Source organism: Camarhynchus parvulus, chromosome 1 (assembly GCF_901933205.1).
Source record: "Camarhynchus parvulus chromosome 1, STF_HiC, whole genome shotgun sequence".
NCBI lineage: Eukaryota > Metazoa > Chordata > Aves > Passeriformes > Thraupidae > Camarhynchus > Camarhynchus parvulus.
The window spans coordinates 42,463,071-42,485,714 of NC_044571.1; the positions used below are offsets into that span (position 1 = coordinate 42,463,071).

Genomic DNA, 22,644 nt, shown 5'->3' on the forward strand with positions numbered 1-22,644 from the left:
TTCTTTAACAGGGTTTCACTCAAAATATGGAGAGAATTGTTCCCTTCTTTCTCCTTCTCCCCTGCTGAGATGTCCTACCCTACCACATGGTGCCCAGTGTCCAACAGTGCATTGAGTGCAAATGTCATATCCAAAAGACAAAGTTGCTGTTCATGGAAAGTAAACATAAACTCCTAATTCAAAACTCACTGAAACACTGAAATCCCTGGAAAGGAAAAAAAAAATTAAAAAATATTGTTTTCAGTGACCATGGAGAAACCCAAGACATGCAAAAAAATGTATCAATTACAATAGTGCTGTATAGAACATTAAGGTACATTCATTGCAATGAATGCAAGTAATGGACAATGGAAGCCCATAACAGTACACTTAGCAGGGAGAACAGTTCTCACAGTGTAAGAGGGGTTGAGGGAGCAATTTGACAAAGGAGAAGGTCACATAGCAGATTATTATCAGCTTGCTCTTGCAACACAGAATGTTATTTAATAGAACTTGAATGGTGGATTGTATCAGGACAAAAGTTCTCTGATTTTAACAGAAAGAAATAAAAATGAGAGGTGGCAGAGAAGGTGGAGCTACACAGAATGCTTTGAAAAGGGTGAATGAGAAATTAAATTAGGGTAGTCAGTGAGCATACTGCAGAAAGATGAAAAAAAAGGTTATGAATGACAAAACACAAGATAAGTTTACTGTCAGCATGTCAGACTTCCAAAGACAGATACTGATGGAAAGATCACAGTTCTAAAGACAGAAAATAGGTACACCATTTAGAGCTTTATGTGTGATGAATTTTCCTCCCTCTGGTTTTAAAGGAGCTCTAAAAGAAAATTGTACTACATTCTACTAATGGACTGATATGATGAATGGCAAATGAAACAAATTATAGGTAACACCAAGTTCTTGATTCTTGGAGTAAAATATTCAAAAAGGGATTTGAAAATTTTCTATAATGCCTGACATTTAAGACTGCAGATTTCGTTGAGTAGCTAATTTCCCTGTGTAATATAAATAAAGACTTCAAATTTTACACATTGTGCAAGAAACCGCCTTTTGGGTGAAGACAGAGATGTATCAGAAATCCAGGTGTCCTGTAGGGCTGTACATGTTTGTGTCTGTGCATTTTTATCTCTCGAAGAACCAGAGATGGTAAATGAACTGTGGGCACCAGTTGACTAAAGTGATGACAACTGGTGTGTTTGCTCTTGACAATGAAGCAGGTAGAATGACTGATCTCTGAAGTACTCCTACATCTACAAACCATAAGGGTCCAATTTCATGTCCTTTAGGACCTTGGAGTGTCCTCATTAACCTAATTTCTCAAGCTACAACCAACCCCATTCTAAGACTGGGGATACTGTTCATTTCTAGGTCTGAAGTGCTGCCCTGCAAGCAGCTGCTGCCAGAGAAAGTGGCACTGAGACCAAAACCAAGTGTTGCTTTTTAACTGGTTGAATTTCCAGGGAATCAACAAACTGACCTGCCTCACTGCTTGCCTAGCCAAAATGCAGGAGGCAGAGGGAATGTGCTGCTGCAGACATGGAGGAGGTTGGCACTTTCAGCAGGACAGTGTCCCACACGGGCTTGAGCCACTCAGGGAGCCTCACTGCCAGTGGAGACAGGAAGAGAGCAGATCACACTCTATCACATTGAGCAAGTACAAAAAGGGAAAAAAGAGCAAATGAGGTAAATAGTACAAGTGAAACAAAACAGCAAAGCAAATGCCAGAAGTTGGTGTATTTGAACAATGTATTTAGAAAAAAAAATTGGTTTTTGCTTTATTGAAGAGGAACTACATAAGGGAGCACATGTATGACAGGTGGATAGTTACCAGGAACAACAGTTATGGCTGCAAATGGAGGCAAGTACAAAAGATAAGGTGACACAACTTGAAATCTTTCTGTAAGGGAGCCTTGCAGAGGAAAACGAACAAAAGGAAAAAAAAATGTTTTCTTTATGTTTGTACATCAGGAATGGAGACATATCTGCAGTAATACATATCTTGCTATATTCTGATAGCTGAATAAAAAGAAAGGCAGAGAATAGAGATTTCCTTTTACAATGTAACAGAGGCATCCAGAAACAGTGTAGGGGAATTCATGAATATGAAGATAAACCAGTATTTGTACCAGATCCATGAGCTGTTACTACCTGATTCCCTTGTGTCTTACTATTATTTGAAAATCAATTGTATTTGATTGACTTGGCTTGATTTTTGTCTTCTAATAAAGAATAAAATCACATTATATTAATTGTGCATTATGTACTGATGAAATTTATTTTCTACAAAAAAAACCCACTTATAATGACAAAGGTGTGTTAATCTGTAGTTTTCAAATGTAAGACAGTCAATATATAACAGCCTTGATGCCATATAGTTTTTTATGAAGCAGGTGCATGCACATAATTTGAATATGCAAAAGATTAGAAGTAATATTAAGTTTTTTTTTTTATATTTTAGTCATATTTTTCAGATGTTATATGGAAGGGCATCTGTCTTGGAAGTCCTGAATGGGATAGCTGTTTAGTTTTGATGGAAGGCAGCATACATCCTGTGTAACAACCTATTTCTTTGTATTTTTCCACTTGTTTCTTGTTGCCATTATATTGCAAAGGTTCCATATTGTTGTCTCCTTATTGCAAGGATTTCATACCTCCTTGACGTTTCTCATAGGCAGTTCCTCTAGGCACTACCTCTTCCTTCTTCACACACCAGCCAACTGACTCCAACTCCCCTTTCAACCAACCAATCCACTCTTTTATAACACTCTTCTTCTTATTGGCTACAGCTGTGGCCTGTTGAAGTCAGGCCTGTTCCTAATCTTTGATAATTGGCCCAGCTGCAACTCCTTAGGGGTAAGATTACTTTCTATACTACCTTTATTTTCTTCTATTCTATCCCCCTACAGTTTCTAACTTCTGTCTTTACAACCAGAATGGAAATTTTCCTTCTAGATGGCGCTTGAAAGAGAAAGTATTTAAAACAAAAGAAGGAAGAAAAGACCACAAATGCTACATACCTTCATTGTTTGCAAACACCATTTTTTTTTTCAAATTTTATTTTTCAGATCTCATAAAGACAGATATGTATCATCAGAAATATAGAGTAAGCAGAAAAATAGAGTAAGACTGAAAGTAAATGATGCAGATAATAGAGATTAAGAATCTCTCTGCAAAATGTACACTCTCCTTATTGTTAAGCCCAGATGTTTTCAGAACCAGGAAGCTGTATTAGAAAACAAACAAGTTGGCAGAATGGTATCCTTAGATAGATTTATCTAAGATTTATTAGGAAGATCTTTAATGTGCCATGTGGTCACTTGATTCTTCCAAGAAGCACTGATCTGTACATGAATGTACTGAAGTGTGCTGAGCAGTGGAAAAACTGATGCCACCCTGGAGAAAGGAATGCTTTCAGTATTTTTCACCTGTGTCACATGTGATCCATTTCCAGGTAGCCCATTTTGGCCAGGTGTGCTTCCAATCAAATCAGTGATTTCCATTTAGTTTGCTGTTTAGAGGAATCTCCAGATATCTTGGTTACACAAAATGGAGAGCACTTATAGGGCTCACCACGTTATCTAACACTGGTTGCTTGTCTCAATGCATTCTATGCAGGAAATACAAACAAAAGGATTCACAAATGTTCTGGGAGCCTTTAATTAAGTCAACAGAAAACAGGCAAAACACACACTGCTCAAAATTTTGGGCAACTCAACAGAAATTTTTATTTTAATTGAAAATAAGATTGTATAGGGGGCTTTTAACCTATTAAAGGATAAATGTTTTTATTGTAGCATTTTCTGTATTTCCCTTTTCATGAGGGAGGTATAGGATTTTGTGGTTGCTTTTTACAGGAGTTTGAATTATGAACTATAACACATATGCTAAATTCATCCTCAAAGTATTAAATATAGTCTTACCTGCTCTGTAAAACTGTTAGACCTTATTTTGTGTTAAGTGTCTCTTTTATTGCAATATGTTCTTTTAATGCACTGTTACTTGACATCTTGCAACATTAGCCATCCAGTGTAGATCCTAAAGAGAAAAACGTAAAAGGTGCCAGTGAATTCTTATTAATAGGCTTATCCTGCCTGCGAAGGCAGCAGAGAAAGTGGAGGTTGCCTCTCTTCTCTGACAGTGTAAATGTGTAGAGAAAATAAATGTTACTGTTGCCTATAAAATGTTATTAGCTTTAAAATCAAGGAAATGATTATTTTCATCAAGTGGGGATTGGTCTACTTTACCATGTCTCAAGTAAAAAGACAAGAAGAAATGGCATATGTTGCAATAAGGGAGGTTCAGATTAGATATTAGAAAATAAATCACTGAAAGAGTGTTAGGCATCGTAACAAATTGCCAGGAGACATGACCCAGTCACTGTTTCTGGAAGTGTTCAAGAGGTGTCTGGATATGGCACTTGGGCATAGGGTTTAGATGTGATTAGTGGTGTTGATGGTTGGACTAGATGACCTTTAGAAGGTCTCTTCTAAAATTGATGAGTCTATGATTCTGTGAAATGCACTATCAACCAATAGAATACCAATTGTTCACAATACCACCGAGTCAAAATCTGACAAAATCCAGAGTGGGATGTTTATATGAAAAATATTCTGACATAGATGGTCAAGAGAAATTATGAAAAATATTCTGACATAGAGGGTCAAGAGAAATCCTCTCCTCTCCTCTCCTCTCCTCTCCTCTCCTCTCCTCTCCTCTCCTCTCCTCTCCCCCTCTCCTCTCCTCTCCTCTCCTCTCCTCTCCTCTCCTCTCCTCTCCTCTCCTCTCCTCTCCTCTCCTCTCCTCTCCTCTCCTCTCCTCTCCTCTCCTCTCCTTCCTTTTTTCCTCTTTCCTTTCCTTGCCTTTTCTTACCTTGCCTCACCTCACCTCCTCCCTTCCTTTCACCCATCTCTGCCTTTCCCTCTTTTATTCCCTGTCCCATCCATCCTCTCAATTTTCCTTTCTCCCTTTCTCTCCCTCCCTTCTATCCTTTCCTTCCTACCCCTTTTCTTCCTGCTCCTGCACCTCTCATTTGTCAACAGCTCTTAATACATGTCACAAAAAAATTTCCCTGGAGATATGGTAACTTTTATGGTAAGGAAGAAAATACATTGTCGAGTGTACTTTTTGGCAGAGACGGATCTCTAAATTTGGACTTAAACTGTTCCAATAAAAAATCTATTGCTTAATAGGTATCATTAAATTCACATTATGTTTGTCATACAAGCTCATCTTGACTGTTTAACAGAGAGAGCTTTTGGGAGATACAACACAGGCTAATGCAAATAACTCTCTTTGCTCATTTCTACTCTGTCCTAGTAAAACAGTTACTCAATATAAAAAAACACTTCCTGCCACTAACTTTTATATTCTTTTTAAGGGGATTATCCTTCAATAAGGGTAGTAATAGTTAAAAAAATACATCTTACAGAAATAAAAGTTTTATTTACCCTTTGAGAAGATATTTGTAATAGTGGTGTTTTCAGGAACATTTTTGTGTTTGGAGTGGGCAAGCCATTAGCCATCTTCCTTCTCTCAAGGAATTAAACTAAAACGGACTTCAGAATATTAAAACAGTTTTGGATTTCCATGTAGTCTTCTTTATTCTTAATTTCCATATCTAAGCAAACAGATTTCCTTGACTCAATATTTTGGAAAAGTTTAACTTTCGTATCTTCAATAATAAATATGAATTGCAAATATTAATAATCCTTTCACAAAAGCACTAAGAGTTATGACACTTTTACATGCCATTTTCATAGCAATTGATATTTCCCTAGAAGCAACACTGTTGGAATTTATCAGCTATTGAATGAAGAAAAATAGCCAGTAAATTAGAAGTAATATAGAATTACTGTTAGTTTTGCCACTGGCAAATAGTGTTTTCAGTACAGGCTCATTAGCCTTTGTATAAAGCATCTCTGAAACTGAATCATATCCTGGGGCAGCCTTACTTTGTAGTCTTGCTTCAAGCAGAACCTTACGAGCAAAAACCTTTTATTGTTTCTGTTTTGTTTTTGTTTGTTGTGGTGGATTTGGTGCTTTTTGTATTACATTTTAGAAAACAACATGAGACATGTTCAGATCTTCAGATTCTTAGCCAGTCCTACTTGTCAGTAGTAAATAGTGTCTGAAACAAGCAAGAAGCTCATCAATCCTTTGGAAATGGACTGCTAATGTAATATTTAATCCATTACACATTATGTCTTTGTTCATTAATTTCATTAGCAAAGATTTGAAATGCACCAACCTTTCCTTTTAGATCCAGACTATGTCCATTAATATCCCTTGGAAATGTCTTTGGGTTTTTTGAAGTTTACAGTTAGTAGCAGAAAGCAGAATTTATGTGTGCTCCTGTCAAATTGGGTTTGTAGCAAAGCTAATTGTTGGAAACTAGAAGGCCAATTTTTTTTTATTTTCCTGTTCCAATCATGGCCTCATGAATATAACTAATCCAAAGTCCTATTCCCAGGTCATTACTGCTGTGGGGCTGATATAGCTGCAGAGTTGGCTGGCTGTAATCAACAGATTGGAAGAAGGCTGTGTTCATAGATGCAGTTAGGTCGATGCTTTTTATGTAGTCTTTGGAAAGGCAGCAACATTTTTAACCTTTACATTTATCATTCATTTAATTTCCTTGCATAATAATAATAATCACCTTTCTAAAAACAATTTTAATAATTATAATTATATCTAGAATTCCTTGTGGTCATTAAGGCAGTGTTATTTCTCTCATTCCTGCTGGTTACTGAAGGTAGGGATGAGTCTTGTTATTTACTACCCAAAAGCTTCAGTAACTTATGTAATTTAGTAATCTAAATTCTTTCTAGAGAGAGTTGAAGGAGATGTGAATCTCCAGGGGGTAGCTCATTTTTCCTGTTATATAAGGTGGTATTAAAATGTGCTACAAATATTTCACAGATGACTAAGAGAATGTTTGGACAAGCTTGGACAAAATACTTTATTTTTGGAAGAATGAACTTAGGTGAGATGACTCCTATATCTCCTCCAACTAGTTCAATTTATTTTACATTCCCAACAAGGTATTCATTCAAAGATTTAAAAATACGAGTTTTATTAAAGTAGTTTTCTGCGAATAGTATGCTCCCTTTAAGCAAGACAAAAAACAGTCCAAATCACTGTAATTTTGATCTTGGTGGAAAAGAAATATGAATTTTCCTTTTAGAATTGATTTCTCAAAGTCTTTGTTCAAGAACTCAAATTTTTTATTCATTGAGTAACTCAAAATTAAGTCTTCTTAACTTCATTGTTAGTTAAGCTATTACTCCCTGGTTTTAGAGCAGACCGGCTGTGTGAGTTGGGCTGCACCTTGTGCACTGGAGGAAATCCAGTTTAATGGTATCTAGAAAGACTTAATGTGTTTGATCTAGTGGTTTCTAGGCTTGGGTGCCAGAAACCTTTCACACTGATCCTGTTATTCTAAGTTTTTTTCAAAGAAGTAGGGGATAACGTTTCTTAAAACTTACTTTTATTTCTCAAAAAACTTTTAGTTGTAGTTGGAAGTTGGGGAATATTCTGATATTCTAAAATGTTCACTCATTCACAATGCCCCAACATAAATGTAAATTGACATTCAAAGGTTTTAATTAAAACATGAAATATAAAACAGATCAGGAGGTATTGTACAAATCCTGAGTATTGACTAAATGCACAGTATTAAGGATTAAATATAATCTCCACCACACACAAACAATAAATAACTTCAGTTTTTCCATGGGCGGAACCACCAACTGCTACATACTTGTGTTTAAAGACTTAATCAGTTCAATAAAATCCCAGACCCCACACATAACGCTTCAATAACTTCATACATCTTGAAATTAATAGGACTTCATAGAACACATTGCAACTTATAGGTACAATAATTTTCAATCTGTGGAGAAAAATTGCTATAAAATTCTTTGTGGCCTCCTGGATACTGTATTGGAGTAATTTCATACATGACTCTTTTCATCATTTAAACTTGGGCCATGTGCCTGTATGGCATCAAGGAGCAAAGATAGGTTCTTCTCTTAGAGGCGATAAGAGGTCTTATAGGAATTTTTATCTACTCGAGGTTGTCAGCAGAAGAAACTAGCTATTGTTTACACTGCACTATGGAATTTCTTTTTCAAGTTGAGTCTTTTTATGAAAAAGGATATATAAGATCTCACATTGTACTTACTGTGTCATAAAGGCTAGGGTAACGTTAAAAAGGATATCTGAATTTGACAAATTCAATTCCATTCAGAGACTCACTGTTTTGAAGCTTTTTGAAAAAATGAGATACAGCCTGAAGGGAAGAGAAATAAAGGGCAGAGCTAAGTTTGTTTTTAACCTCACAATCTGAGAGTCTTCATGCACATATATAATATAGCAAAGATATAATTTGGTGAAAAGCCAGTGTTGGGCTTTGCTGCAAAGCCATTTCAATACAATGTGCCATAGATCAAAAATCCTCAAGAGCATTTTGTTTAAACCATCTAGCAATGTTTGAGAAATGATAATTACTAACCTTCCTGAAATGAAAATTTGATTTTGCCTTAGCATTTGACAGCTTTATGGGTCTTTTCTACAAGCCATTTTTTCTGAAATGTGTCAGACTGACAGTTGTGGGGACATAAAGAAAGCAATTGCATGTCTGAAAACGCTGTCCCCATAATAGAAGCCATCACAATGGAACTTGAAATAAGCGCATAATGCACAGCAGGAAAGAGTTAATTCCAGGCCTAATGGTGTTAAAGGCAGGCCTAATGGAGTTAAAGGTTTGGTTAGCATCCAGATAAAAAATTCCCACTGTGGCAAGCTGTTGGGAAAGGAGGAAAGTGCTTATGCACATGCCATCTCTAGTTATGGGAATGGCATCTTCACCCCATGGATACCCAGGACTTGGACTGGATAAACATGGTCCCTCCAGAAGAATGACTCAGGGATCAGCAGAATACCGCTTGTGGTGGTAATATATTTACCTAATCTCTCTCCCACCCCTCTAGCTCACATTTACTGTTAAATAAAATTTGTACTGGTGACTTTGGCATATGTTCTTGTTTGCACCTTAATTCGTGCAGGGGCATCTCCTCTGTTTGGATCATAACAACAGTGCAGGAATCCAATGGCTTTTATCTAAACACCGAACAAAAATCCACAGCAGCACTGTAGGCTTCCTGACATTATCCTGTCAAAGACTTTTCTTCAGCTCCATTCTGAAAGAATCAGTGAGAGAGTTTGGTGTAGTTCAGCTGCTGCTTGTTCAAACCTCAGCCTCATTGTTGAAACTACCAATCAGATAGTTTGCTAGTCACAGAGTGTCTAAACCTGCAGTGTTCTTCAATATAGTCCAGCAAAAAGCTATCAAATAAAGCAAATGGTGGTGGTCCTTATTTGCTTAAATGTACTAAACCTGAAATAGATCTTAATCACCTTATCAGTTCCTTGGTTCCTGTGACAACATTCTCTGAAAAAACTGGCATATCACAGTATTAAATTTGTTCTTCTTTTCTAGGGTCTCTGATAGGATAGAGGCTAGGGTCTCTGATAAGATATTTGGTATCACCTTAATAAATGAAAGTAGAGTGAAAATGGAAAAGATCACTGCAATGAAGAAGATAGTGTATGGAAATAGAAATGCCAAACCTTAATGCCTGCAAAAATATGTATGATGGTTATATGGAAAGTGTAACCTATGTAGCCACTAAGCAATGGATGAAAAGATGTTATTTTCCTTCTGAGACTATTTGAAATTCCACAACGTTACTTGGCTTATCCTCAAGGGTTTGATACCTATTTAACAATGGGTTTTCTTAACAGTTTTGAGTAATACATATCCTCTGAAAGTCATTGTAGGAGAATCAGAAATTGTAAGTTGGGTGCTGGATCATGGAGTTGGAAAGCAGCTGTGAATTTTTGTGACTGGGAAGTACCTCTGATCCATGACATGTAGCTCCCCACTAGCTGAGGCAATCCAAATCATATAATCACTTCCCTAAGCATATCCAGACCTATATGAAAAACATGATGTTTAGGTTTAGAGTTTGGATTTGCCTCCTCAAGAAATCTGATTAATAAATTCAGTTCTCTGAATTTAGATGATTCTTTTAATTTCTCACCTGAAGTCAATTCAAATTAGAAACTGATGTTAAATAAAGGATCAGTATGGAAACAAAGGCTGAATTTTGCATACCAGAAATAGCATCCCGTACCTGATGTCATGACAGGCTTTCCCTCATCATAGCAATTTTTTAAGCATTAATTTTTGAAGTAGACTCTCCAACCCTAATAGCATTGGGATACCCCTTCAATAGGCCATGAACAAACCTACAAAAAAATGGACATCTCTGCAATTCTACAGTTGGATTAGAAAAAAGTGCTAAAATTGACAATTATATAGAATAGTAGATAAAATTAGCATGCAAAAAGAGCAATAGGGTATTATGTGAGAGAGAAAACAAAATGCTTATGCAGTTGTGGGGATGAACTATACACATTGAAGTTAGTGGTTATACATCTGTGCTTTCATCTGTTTTTCCAGAGAACAGATAAAATTCATATTTGTGCAGGGATTTAAAAAACATTTAGGGTAACATTGTTTTGCATGTTAATTACTACTTTGCCCACTGTTTAAATTTTAGTGGGGAAAATAAGAGCAATGGATATTGACATCATTGTATCTTTTTCAGTCAAATGATGGCCTTTGAAACCAGATGTTTTCATGCATGATAAGCAATGCGTTTTTTGTTAAAGATTGGTACATGGGCTCCTGACTGAAACAGCTATGAAGTATGATATTGCTTTAGACATGAAAATGCAGAGGTAAATATTTTTATCATCTTTTTCTCCTGAGTGTTCAATCAGTTGTAAGTTGCCTTTTGTTTCGAAAACAGAAGAATTCTCTTCCAAAATCAGTTTATGACTTAAAGGAAAGAGACCATTTGTTAAATAAAAAAAAAAAACCAAACCCAAAAAAGATTGTGCTGCTGATCATTATCTGCTTGTGTGCATTTAGAGGCAAGAGTATATATATCACACAATTTTACTTTTTTAAATTTCAGATGAATGCAGTGCTTGGCTAGAGTTTCAATGCTCAGGACTTGGATACCCATTAAAAGAGAGCTTCCACTAGTTCCAGAGAAATTACTGGTTCTTCTATCCTGGAGATCTCTGTGTTTTCAGCAGTGATATGAGTGTTTGTCCGTGCCACAGCAATTTAGACCCTAATGTGTTTCTGCAAATTGCTAGGCTGCAAGCTGTGGCAGCTTAGGAGCAGACATGATACATTCTAGGGGGACAACAATAGCTTTTAGAGGCAATAACAAAAAAGCTTCTCCACCATCAGAGATCAGAGACAGTGAATTTGTACACAGAGAGTATGAAATCTTACTGTCTTCTCTCTGGACCATGTCAGGATTTTATCTGGGAACAATTGCACCTAAAATGCAGAAACCACTTACGGAACAAGAATGAGATTTTTCAGGATGTCCATCACAGATTTCTAAGTATTGGAATAATGTCATGTTGGAGGATTTTTTTTGTTGTTGTTGTTGCTGTTGTTGGTTTGGTTTGGTTTTGTGTTTGGTTTGATTTCAGTTTTATGATTTTGTTGATCAATCAGTAAAATTATTGTCAATCAGTAAATTTTATCAGTAAATAAACTTCAAGATTTTGCATTACATTAAGATAAAACTGAAGACAAAATCTTATTAGACACAAGTGAATTTCACTTGCCTATGGTACAGAATAGTTTATTTTCTTTGTTATTACATATCTACATTTGAAACAGAACTGATCACTGCTCAGATAAGCAAGTATGTTTGTGGGTTTATAAACTCTCAAATACAATTTGAAATTCCAGTAGTTTTCCAGAAATTTATGGAGAGTACCTCTATCTGGCTTTCTCACATTAAAAAGAAACGATTCCATAATTATTTTTACTTAGTTTCAAGATTACATAGTTTCAAGTTGTAAACAGTTTTAGGCCCATGCTGCTGTAGAAGGCTATGCAGCAGATCCAGATGGTACCTGAGTATCAGGGGATGTAGAGGACCAGTCCTGCTAGGGTAAGTATTCAAATTCCCTGTGCAAGTAATGAAGAGAGGTAACATTTAAGAAGATTTTGTTCTAGAAGGAAAAGGTTGGATTGAATCCCAGGATAAAAGTAAATTTTTTCTCTTGTAAATTCACATATTAATTATTAGATATCCCTGAATTGGTAAATCTCTTCTTTACCAGAAGAGACATATATGATCCTAGATTCCTTTCTCAGGATAAGAGGAATCACACTTTCAAGGTGACCCTTTGATCCAGAGGACTCAGTTGATCTGGCCATGCTGAGGCAGGTGTCTCAGACCATCCTGGTATAAATGTGTAGCCTTGGAATATGACATTGCCATGGCTAAAGTGGCCCTTATGGCTTTCTATGGAGTTGTCAATCCCTCCAGACTGGCACTTCTCAGACTGGCTGTCTGAATGCTTCTTTACTTGTCTGCAGCTTTGTTTTGCTCACTTTAACTATGACAAGAGGGTTTTTCCCTGACTGACCTGATGACTATGGCAAATTGGGTTTACTTTCATTTATCTTTGCATGAGACAACAACAGTTTTATATAGATAGCAGTAACAAGCAGTTATTGCATGCAGAATGAGATATTTATGACTCTAGGACAATGTTGTAACATAGAGAAATAGAGGCTTAGTGCAAGTGCAGAGAACTGCAGACGCAGATTGTGGTGTAGAGGAAGAACAGACATGGGATGCCAAAGTACAGGGAACAGGTTTGCTACTGGAGATCCCATAGCTATAGACAACAGACCTGTGATCTTTGAAGAAATGTAGCTCTGAAGCAGGAAAAAACTGGTTTTATGGGTAACAAAGAGAATCAAGAGGTAGCATCTAACATATGTAAATTGCACCATATATATTAGATTCAGATGTAATCTGGAGCAACAGATGACTGAAGGAGGAGCAAAGGTATAAAAGCATGTTAGCAAACATAATGACAAAATCAGTCCTGAAGTGAGAAAGAATAAAGCATCAATGCGATATTCCTCCCTTTGAAGGGCCCCAGATGCTGCCCACCCAACATAACCCCTCTTCTGCAGTCTGAAATTGCCAGTTTTAACACCCGTACAAAGAGTGGAAAGCTGACTATAAAGTTATGAAAAAAGATAAAAACTACGTAATTTCCTCTTTCCCGTATATTTAGATTACTGAAATGCTGAAATTTATCACCAGGTTACATAATTCACACTTTCTCGTAAGAGTCACAGAGGTAAGGGTTTATAATATAAATATTTATTTTCTAAATTAATTTTTTATTTGTTATGGTGTACATATAACCAGGAGAGAGCAGAGAAATACAAATTGCTATTACCTGTAATTTTGTGATGCTTTTCTGAGAACAATCTTATTGCATTAAGTGTATCAATTCAATTTTGCATGTAGATAATACAAAGTATGTTTACAGTTATATCCATGGAATTCAGTAGCATTGCAAATGTCTTAAAGAAGGAGCTGGCCCATGAACTAATGTGCAGTCTGGTATTGTTCTGAAACAAAAAATAACATATTTTTTATAGCTTGCTAAAGATATACATGACAAGCAACCTTTATGCTTTAGGATGATGTTGTTTTTTACCTTTCTGAAGGCCTGGCATTCTTTTTTTTTTTTTTTTCCCAATTGATAAGCTGTGTTTGTTTGGGTTTTTTTAATACAGAGCATGAAATACACGGGTTTCATGAACACCTCTGTCTGCTAAAAAGCAGGGATGTAAACAGGCATGAAAAATATTTTTAACAGCCATCACAAAGGTGTTAGCTATACTTATAAATAAGATGAACTGAAAGTAAACAGGAAAGCACATTCTATACAATTCTAATCCCCTAAAGACAGATGCAGAGAAGAGAAATGACTCATGGTAAGGCACACTGATGTGTGTATTGAGCAGTATGTTTTTGCCCATGAGCAAAAGAGATCTGTTATGCACTTTCAAGTGTGGCATGAATAAAATCAGACTTTACTATGATTTTTTTAATGGCCCTATCCTGCTTTAGAAACTGAAGTATGAATCCTCACACATAGCACAGTTATGAAAACAGCTTTGCAGTAATTTTTAATGTTATTTAAGTGGGTTTTTTGTCCCTAATGTGTCCACCTGCTATAAATATGTGGCTAAAATTCCAGGAGCCCAATGGCCACACCGTCCTTTGTACCACTAGCATTGTCTTTGAAGATGTAAGGTGAACTGGATCAAGGAGATCCTTTGAGTCAGAAATACCCTGGCGAGTTTCACTGCATGATCCTATAAACTCTTGTCCCAGCTCAAATGGGAAAGAGAGTGACATTGAGAGGAGCAGGAAAATCAGAAACTGCCGCAGAGAAAGACCTCCATGTGACTTACATTCAAGAGACCAACAATTGATTTGGACTGCCTGACAAACCTGGAGAGACTTCGCTGTGACACCTAAATTAGGCATGCACAGCAGGTGATCTTAGCACAGCCCTCTGCACTGTGAGGGGTGATGAGATGGCATCGACCAAGTCCTCCCAGCCACAGAAGCTCAGCATGAGCTTCCTCCTCAATGTGAACTGGAAAAGAGCCTCATGGGGTACCAGCTATACTGTCTGCAGCATTTCACATTAAAAAGTAGTAAAATAAATTGAAGACAAATTTTTTAACTGCCTGAAATGCAAATATTTTCTCCCAAAATTTGTTCATGTATGACCAGGAAGAAAGAATTAAGAGTTAAAACTTAATTAATTTTGCTGAGAATTTCAAGAAGAAAATCTGGATTTTTCTAGAGTCGCTAGCTTTTTTAGTGTAACATAGTTAGAAACAACTTTTATTTTAATTCATATTATAATCAGTTGTGAGCCAGAGCACATAGAAAAAAACACACCATTTTCTAAATAAGATTAATGCTTACACAATTATTTCAAAGAATAACTGAATGTAAAAGAAAATAAATAGAGATGGCTTCAAATACATATTTTATCTCATTATCCTGAGAAGATGATATGGAAAAAATAAGGTTAATCTGAAATCTTCAATAGCTTAATCTAAACCCTGTTATAATCTCAACAAGAATATTATTTTAATAATATAAATATAAATATACAGGTACAGAGTCGTAAAGAAGTTATATGCCTATCTATCTACAGAAAGAAATAAAAAGATAACCTTTTACATAGATGTAATTATGCATCATCTTTTATTATTCATGAAAAGAACCATGATATTTGCTTTCTAAGGAAACAGGTGCTTCTTTTTCTCTTTCACCAGCTACACACAGGAAAGTTGTCACCTTGAAATGTTTATTTAAAGTGCTAGGACATTAGTTATGAGAATAAGTAGTCCAGTCAGTACCTTTTCCCCAGGAGATACAAGTACATTTAAAAACACAGGTACATCTACAGAAAATAGAAAATGAAAGTCAAGAATTATAGAATCATTTAGCCTGGAAAAGAACCTTGAGATCCTCGAGTCCAACCATTAACCAAGCACTGCCAAGTCTGCCACTAAGGCATGTCCCTAAGTGTCACATCGACATGTCTTTTAAATATCTCTGAGGATAGTGATTCCACCACCTCACTGGGCAGTCCATTCCAATGTGTAGCAACCCTTTCTATGAAGAAATTCCTCCTGATATACAATCTAAACCTTTCTTGGCACAGCTTGAGGCTGTGTCCCCTCATTCTGTTTCTGGTTTCCTGGGAGGAGAAGCCCCACCTTCCTACAACCTCTTCTCTGGTATTTGTAGTGTGAGAAGATCTCCTCTGAGCCTCCTTTCCTCTAGGCTAAGCAATCCCAGCTCCCTCAGACACTCCAGACCTGTCACCAGCTCCCTTACACTTCTCCAGGCACACTGTGGCACCTCAGTCTTTCTGATTGACCTTGGGCTTCCTGGAAATCCAATAACAGACAATGATCTGAGGGCTGTACCCAGGGAGGCAGCAGGCTTCCCTAACAAATGGGTGTGCTACATATAGGGCCTCTCTTAATCTCAGGGTAGAAGAGGAATATCTTAATTTCATCAAATAAAAATATTATGGATTTCTGAAGTGTTGTATTTTTTTAGAATTATTCCTTTCCTGGAATTTTATTGTAAGTAACCAGACTGTCCTCCAAGAAATTATTTCTTACAAGGCTCTCTTGTTTTATGGTTGCTCTTTTTAAAAAAAAAAGGTCCCGAGGCCAGGTACACCACTCTAATATTGCAATTTTAGTATGATCAGTCTTTGAGTAAGTGTCTGTCTGAGAAATAGCACACTTTGAGTAAAGTGTTCTGGTTTTGGACAATAACAGTTATAATACATGAAAAGATTATTTAAAAGAAGGCAAAATAAAGCTCAAAGCTTATCTGTTCTGGGAAATACAGAGAAAATTCCAACTGTTAAAAATGTCCCAATACAAACAAAGGAAAGGAAACAGAGCAAACAAGAGTTACATGTCATTTCTGAGGTCATCTGAGGGGTTCAGGGGCAGCCCTGTGCAGCCTGTGTGACCTTATGCTGGGAAAAGCTTCTGCATGCCCAGGCAATTGACCCAGATTGACTCACACACATACTGTGATCAGTCCATCTTTTTATGTGGATGGAAGTGGTTTTATACTCCATTACCACAATCTCCAGCTTAACTTTTTTTTTTTTTTTTTACTATTTCTCATCTTGGCTTCTCTAAAGCATTCTTCATGTTTCCGTTCAGTGTTGTTCCTCTTTCCATTGTTTTAGCATAGCACAGCAACACTGGGGCTTTTTGGTCTTTTTTCCCCCCTGCCTTCCAAATGTGGAGTTATACAAAATTCTGCAGGTTTCCACATTTTCATGCAATGGTACCTCCATTGCAAGGTGACCCTGGGACAGATTGTCAAAGAGCCTTGCCTCCCTTCTCCTTGCTCTGACCTATTTTAATGATTATACAATAGTTCTTTAAGAAACTAGAATATTTCTTCGTAGCATGGTAGTTTAATGAAAAAATCTTGGTTCTGCCTTGATTCAGGCAGATGTATGACTCTGAGCAATGATGTGGAGTGTGCAGTGATGCCTAGAGATGGATGGAACAGGAGGGTGAATGAGGTCTCATGGCAGAGTAGTGAGTGAGAAGTGTCCAGACCTGACACTATTATTCATATTGCTACTAGTTTGTTCATATGTGTCTGGGAAGGAGAAACCTAATTTTCCACTCCAAAGGAATCTTAGAAGTTATTCCATGTAGGTACAGTCTTGAAGGTAATGGGAATAGGCCAAGAAAACCAAGAGAAAGGAGTACACCAGACTAGTAATTCACATATGCCTGAGGAGGTCTTAGGACTTACGACTATCAGTACTTGAAAATGAGGCTTGTGTTTCCCAGATTCTATAGAAAAAAACTACTATTCCTGGACTATCTGTCTTTGTAAAGTCTTGAACAACACACAAAAGTTAGGAATGGAAACAAAGTGCTTCAGGACATATATAAAATTCTGAGTAATGAGTAATTGTGGATTTTTTTCTGCATTTCTGTGTCTCCTTTTCAAAGCCTTATTCCGTTTTCACTGAAGTGACTGATACTGGCCACTGTTCAAAAAAAAGTTGCCAAACTGGATTGATTACTAGTGTGAATTGACATTACAAAGGAAAAGAATGAATTCTCATTTTCTTTCCCTGAATTACCAATGTCATAATTTCAAGTAAACAAGACAAGTGAATTTGAAAGATTGATTTGCAAAATCTACAAAGGAAAAAAGAGGTCAACAAAATGTACACACTGGCACACATGCCTAATAATGATATTTATCTGGGAATGGAATTGTTCATAGGAATGTTCACTTGCTTTTCTAACTTTTATATCAGTTTACCTCTTTACACTGTATGTTATACTGTGTGTGTTAGTGACTAACATATACATTTGGGAATAAAAATATTTATGCATGTTTCTTTATATTAGTCTCATATAAGAGTAATATTTTCTGTCTGGAAAGAGTTCTAGTTATCATATGAACACATACAATATGAACAGGTAGTTTTTTTTCCTCTTGCAAAATACTCTACAGGAGAAATAACTATGAAATATTTTTAAATATTTCCTAGTTAAAATAAAACAAGAATTAGTCATGGCAGAACAATCAAATTTTATAACAGTACTACATAACGTACCATTAGTAATGCAGCACACTTTTTCTTGCCTCTTTTTATGAAGCATAAGAACTTGAGCTGGGATTGTCGTGATTCAGGTTTGCATTCATGTGTCACAACTCCAGCCAGGTATCTTAGCGACCAGTAGTATTGGTGGAGGTTTGGTGTATTATTCATGGGCCCACACATGAATGTCTAGATCTGTCTGAGTTAAGGATGTCCCACTTATCTGCCAGCTGCCACTCCCCATGGCTCCCATTTAAAGAAGCCTCTGGAACATCTCAGAAGTCCTGCATAATATATGCCAGTCCCCTGAGGATGTCCTCAGATACTCCAAGAAATCTTAGGTGGCACCAGTCATTTCTTTTTGGGCAACTGAGTTGCTTTTTTGGGTGTCTGTCTTTGTATGAGCTGAAGAATGCACTGGGCTTCACTGAGTGTGTTGACAGAGGGCTGTGGTCACTTGCCCAGAGAAAGACCTGAGGCCGTTCAGAACAGTAGTGGACACCAGGTGGGGTTTTTTGGGGCAGCACAACAGGCACTCATTGGTATTTTAGCAAGTGAATCCAATGACTACAGTTACAGCTTGAAAAGCACATATGTAAATATCTGCATGTTGACATATATGTTAAAATAACTTAATCCAACACTGAATCTTAACCTTGCTGTTATCCCTAGGTAAAAATCAGCTATCATATACATATATAGCATCAACAGTTAGGTTTTTCTGAACATAAAAAAATAATTCCGAATTCAGAGGGACCCGTACAGACAGGAGAATTGGCTTGATAGGAATCTCAGAAAGTTCAAGAAAGGGAAATGCCTAGTCCTCCTCCTGGGGAGGAATAACCCCACACAGCTGTACAGGTTGGTGCCTGCTGGTTGAAAACAGTTTTGCACAGGACCTTGTGGTCCTAAGGGACACCAAGCTGAAAAACAGCTCACACTGTGCCCTTGCAGCAAAGAGAACCAACTACCTTCTGGGCTGAATCAGGAAAATATCAGCAGGTTAAAGAAGGTGATTGATCTTTCCCCTCTGTTCTCCACTAGTGAGACACATCTACAATGTTATGTTCAGACCTGAGCTCTCAAGGACAAGGACAAGAGAGACATGGACATACTGGATGGATTCCTCCAAAGAGCATGAAGATTTTTAAGGTATGGGAACAAAACTTGTGCAAGGAGTGGCTGAGACAGCTGGGTCTGTTTGGCCTGGAAAAGATGCAGAGTGAGATCTTTTGAAAATGTATAAATATCTGATAAAGGCAGCAAAGAAGATGGAGTCAAACTCTTGTCCTTGGTGCCATGACAGGATTCAGTGGGCAAAACGGGCAAGAGGCACAAACCGAAATACAGTGGCTAAAAAATATCTGCTAGGAGTGTTGAAGCACTAGTACAGTTAGCCCAGGGAGTCAGTAAAGTTTTCCTCCTTGGAGACATTCCAATGTCAACTGAACTTGGTCTTAGGAAACTTGCAAGTGATTCTACTATGAGCACAGGGTGGGTCTAGATGATCTCCAGAGGCCATTTCAAACCATTTCAAACTCTTTTTTTACAAATTGCTTTTAAGAGAAAGATTGTCATAGACAACTTATTTTTAACATAAAATATTAAAAAAGAAAACATGACCTTTTATGACTATACAGGTACTTAAAAAAAACTCCCACAGGTAAAATATTACACAAAACTCTTTGTTAATATTCAGGGCTAAGATCACTGGCTGATCTTATACAAGATACCATAAATATTGCTATATTCACCAGATCCCTTATTCCAGGCTTGTGAGTAGGGATAAATAGATGACAATGAGATACATATATCAAGCCAGAAACAAGCAGTTACCAAAGACTGAGAAACAGTATTACCAAACTAATCAGCATAAATGTCATATAATCGGCCATTGCTGTACATCCTGCTCCAGTTGTGTCTAAAGTGCTGCCATCGTTGGTTTGATGGATTTGCTTTACGTCACTGAGGTTCGTCTTGTCTGGCATCCCTGCTGAGACAAATAAGAAAATACAGTATGATGCATGCCTTGTCACTACTGGCAACATATTATAGCAAGAAAAAATTTAAATATCCTCAGCGCACAGACTGTCGCAGTTTGGTTTCTAATTCTCATGTTACTGCCAAATTCAAATGCTTTATAATTGCATCTAGAAATAAGCACTATACTATAGGGCTATTCATCGTTGGAAGCATTTCTGAGGTCTGCCAACTCTGAACAAAGTTGTTCTTGTAGAAATATATCTCAACACACATTTACAGACTGAAGTGAACAGTTTTGCAAGCCCCAGTAGTACCTAAAAGTCCACTGCCCACATCTTTCTTGGATTTGAAGAAAAAGGAAATAATTTAATGTGAAATTTCTTGTGTCTGGGTCCCAATATTATTGCAAAATAAAGTATAATTCATGTTATGCAGAAAAGTTATGCAGAAAAATATAGTTGTAGCTATTTAAACCTCAATTTTGGCACAATTTAAATAGACTTTACAATATTGTAAAGAAAAGTTCTAAAGCTAACTTTAAACAGGAACCCTTTTACTGAGTTTCCAGCTGAATATTTGTACTTTTTTTTTTTTTTACCAGGGTAAATATTTCTCTACCTCAAAACAGTACTCTTATGGAAGAAGGATGTAATCACCCGTTATATTTCCTCTGCCTGATTAAACATGGGAAACAGAAGGTCTTAGAGATACATTGAAATTTGGTAGCATTGTCAGCTGCTTGTAACTGCTATGCATGCTTGTAGACTAACTGCCTTATCCCATATAATAACTTGTGGCATGCCACTATCAATCAAAATTAACAAGTCTAAATTCAGTGTTATTACATACAACAAATATTGACATTGTAATTACACTGAGACTGAAAAAAGCTTCATATAAAGCAAAGTCAATATTTATGTAATTAGGTCAATACATATATAATTCAGAAGGTAAACTCTACTGCTGGAATAGCAGCATTAGAAAGAAGCTCAGCTCTACTGAGCTGATATATTGATTTTACAGTCTGAGTTTCTGCATCAGTATTCATTGTTTAGGTGCTTCTTTCCTTTCTGTATCATTAGGAAAGATGGATAAACTTGTGAATCTTTATTATTATTCAAAGTAACTATAACAAAGTATAAATATTTTAGTCATGGTGTTATGTTTGTTAAGCTGGTTTAGCAGAAGCTGCAGAGGACAGTCATTCTTAAAAAGAACAATGGTTTTTTTTTTTGTGCTTGCATTAGAAGTATTCTTTTCTCTAAAAGCAGCTTGAAAGCTGCTTTTTGTGAACTTCTGCTCTATGTACTCAAATATCCTTCCTGCAGCCTTGGAAAAAAGCATTAAGGGAAGAGTCAGCTAAAGTCAAACATGCTGTCTGAAAAAAACTGCTGGATGCTATCTGAAAAAAACCTGCTAGAATGAATTAATCTTCTTTGCTGCTGTACTAAGCAGTGTACCCTGATATTTTGTGTGGATTTATCAATCCCACTCTCTTGCTTGGAATTTGTGAAAATTAGCTGTATGAGTACAAAGCAAGTGGACATACAAGAAGGAAGAGTGACAGAACAGATGCTGAGAAGGAGGGAATACAACTTTTCCTCATCATGTGCTTTCAGTAACCGGTGTAGAAAAACATCAGTCAACCAATGCTTCACTGAAAGTGTTTTGGGTGGATCATCACTATCAAGGTATATCAAGGGGTTTTCTTTGTAAGTAGAACAAAAGAAAAAAAAAGTTTTCATAATTTTTTCAGAGATTTAGTGAGGTCTTCTTATATTTAAAAAGACTAATTTCAGTAAGTGAGAAATTCAACCCTCACCTACGCAGCAAAGCAGTTCAGCAAGTGCTATACATAGAACAAAGTAGATTTTTCCAAGATTAACAGATACACTATCAGAGTAGTGAAAGATTGGGCCTTATGCAGGACATAAATTATAAAAGCTAAATCATAAATAGATGAAAAATATTCTTAGATCTTGTAGTTGAAGAAATAACCAGCTTCCACTGAATATGTTTTGAATCTGAAGACAATGTGACTAGATAATAATCAATGACAGTCAGGTATAATTTCTAGTGAAAATTTAATTTACAGTATTTCAAAAATAGGGATTTCTTTTGATGGGAATTTATTTTTTTCTTTCCAGCCTCAAATGAAAACTGCAGATTTTGGAAGTTCCCATGAAAGCAGTGTTATAAAAAAAAAATGTTCAAACCTATCTATATGTTTTCCTTTGATCCATCAAAATGCCATAAATCATTATGTATAATCTCTGATCTTAAATGAATACACTGTTAGAACTGTAGTGTACTCATACAGCAAACCTGTCAGCTATTCAGCCGCATAAGTCTATGCCACACTTTGACTTTATTGAAATAAGAAGTAAAAAAAATATGTATAGATATCATCTGGCGAAAAAAATCACTGAAAAGAAAAACACTACTTTAAAATAGTCTATTTCAACAGAGCTGTGCTATGTTGCTGGGGGTTTTTTTAGCTCTAATAAGTAAAACCATAGATTTAATTCCTAAACCTAGGCTGTCTTTTTATTT

General features: G+C 36.5%; 1 protein-coding gene across 1 annotated transcript in view; it reads right to left on the reverse strand.

Annotated features, from left to right (window-relative positions):
• Positions 1-19,940: 19,940 nt before the first annotated feature.
• The window catches only part of GPC5 (glypican 5), a 576,628-nt gene continuing 573,924 nt past the window's right edge, over positions 19,941-22,644 (reverse strand). The window contains exon 8 of the mRNA XM_030958608.1: positions 19,941-20,098. Within this exon, the coding sequence (XP_030814468.1) occupies positions 19,941-20,098 (158 nt within the window). The remainder of the gene's footprint in view (positions 20,099-22,644) is intronic.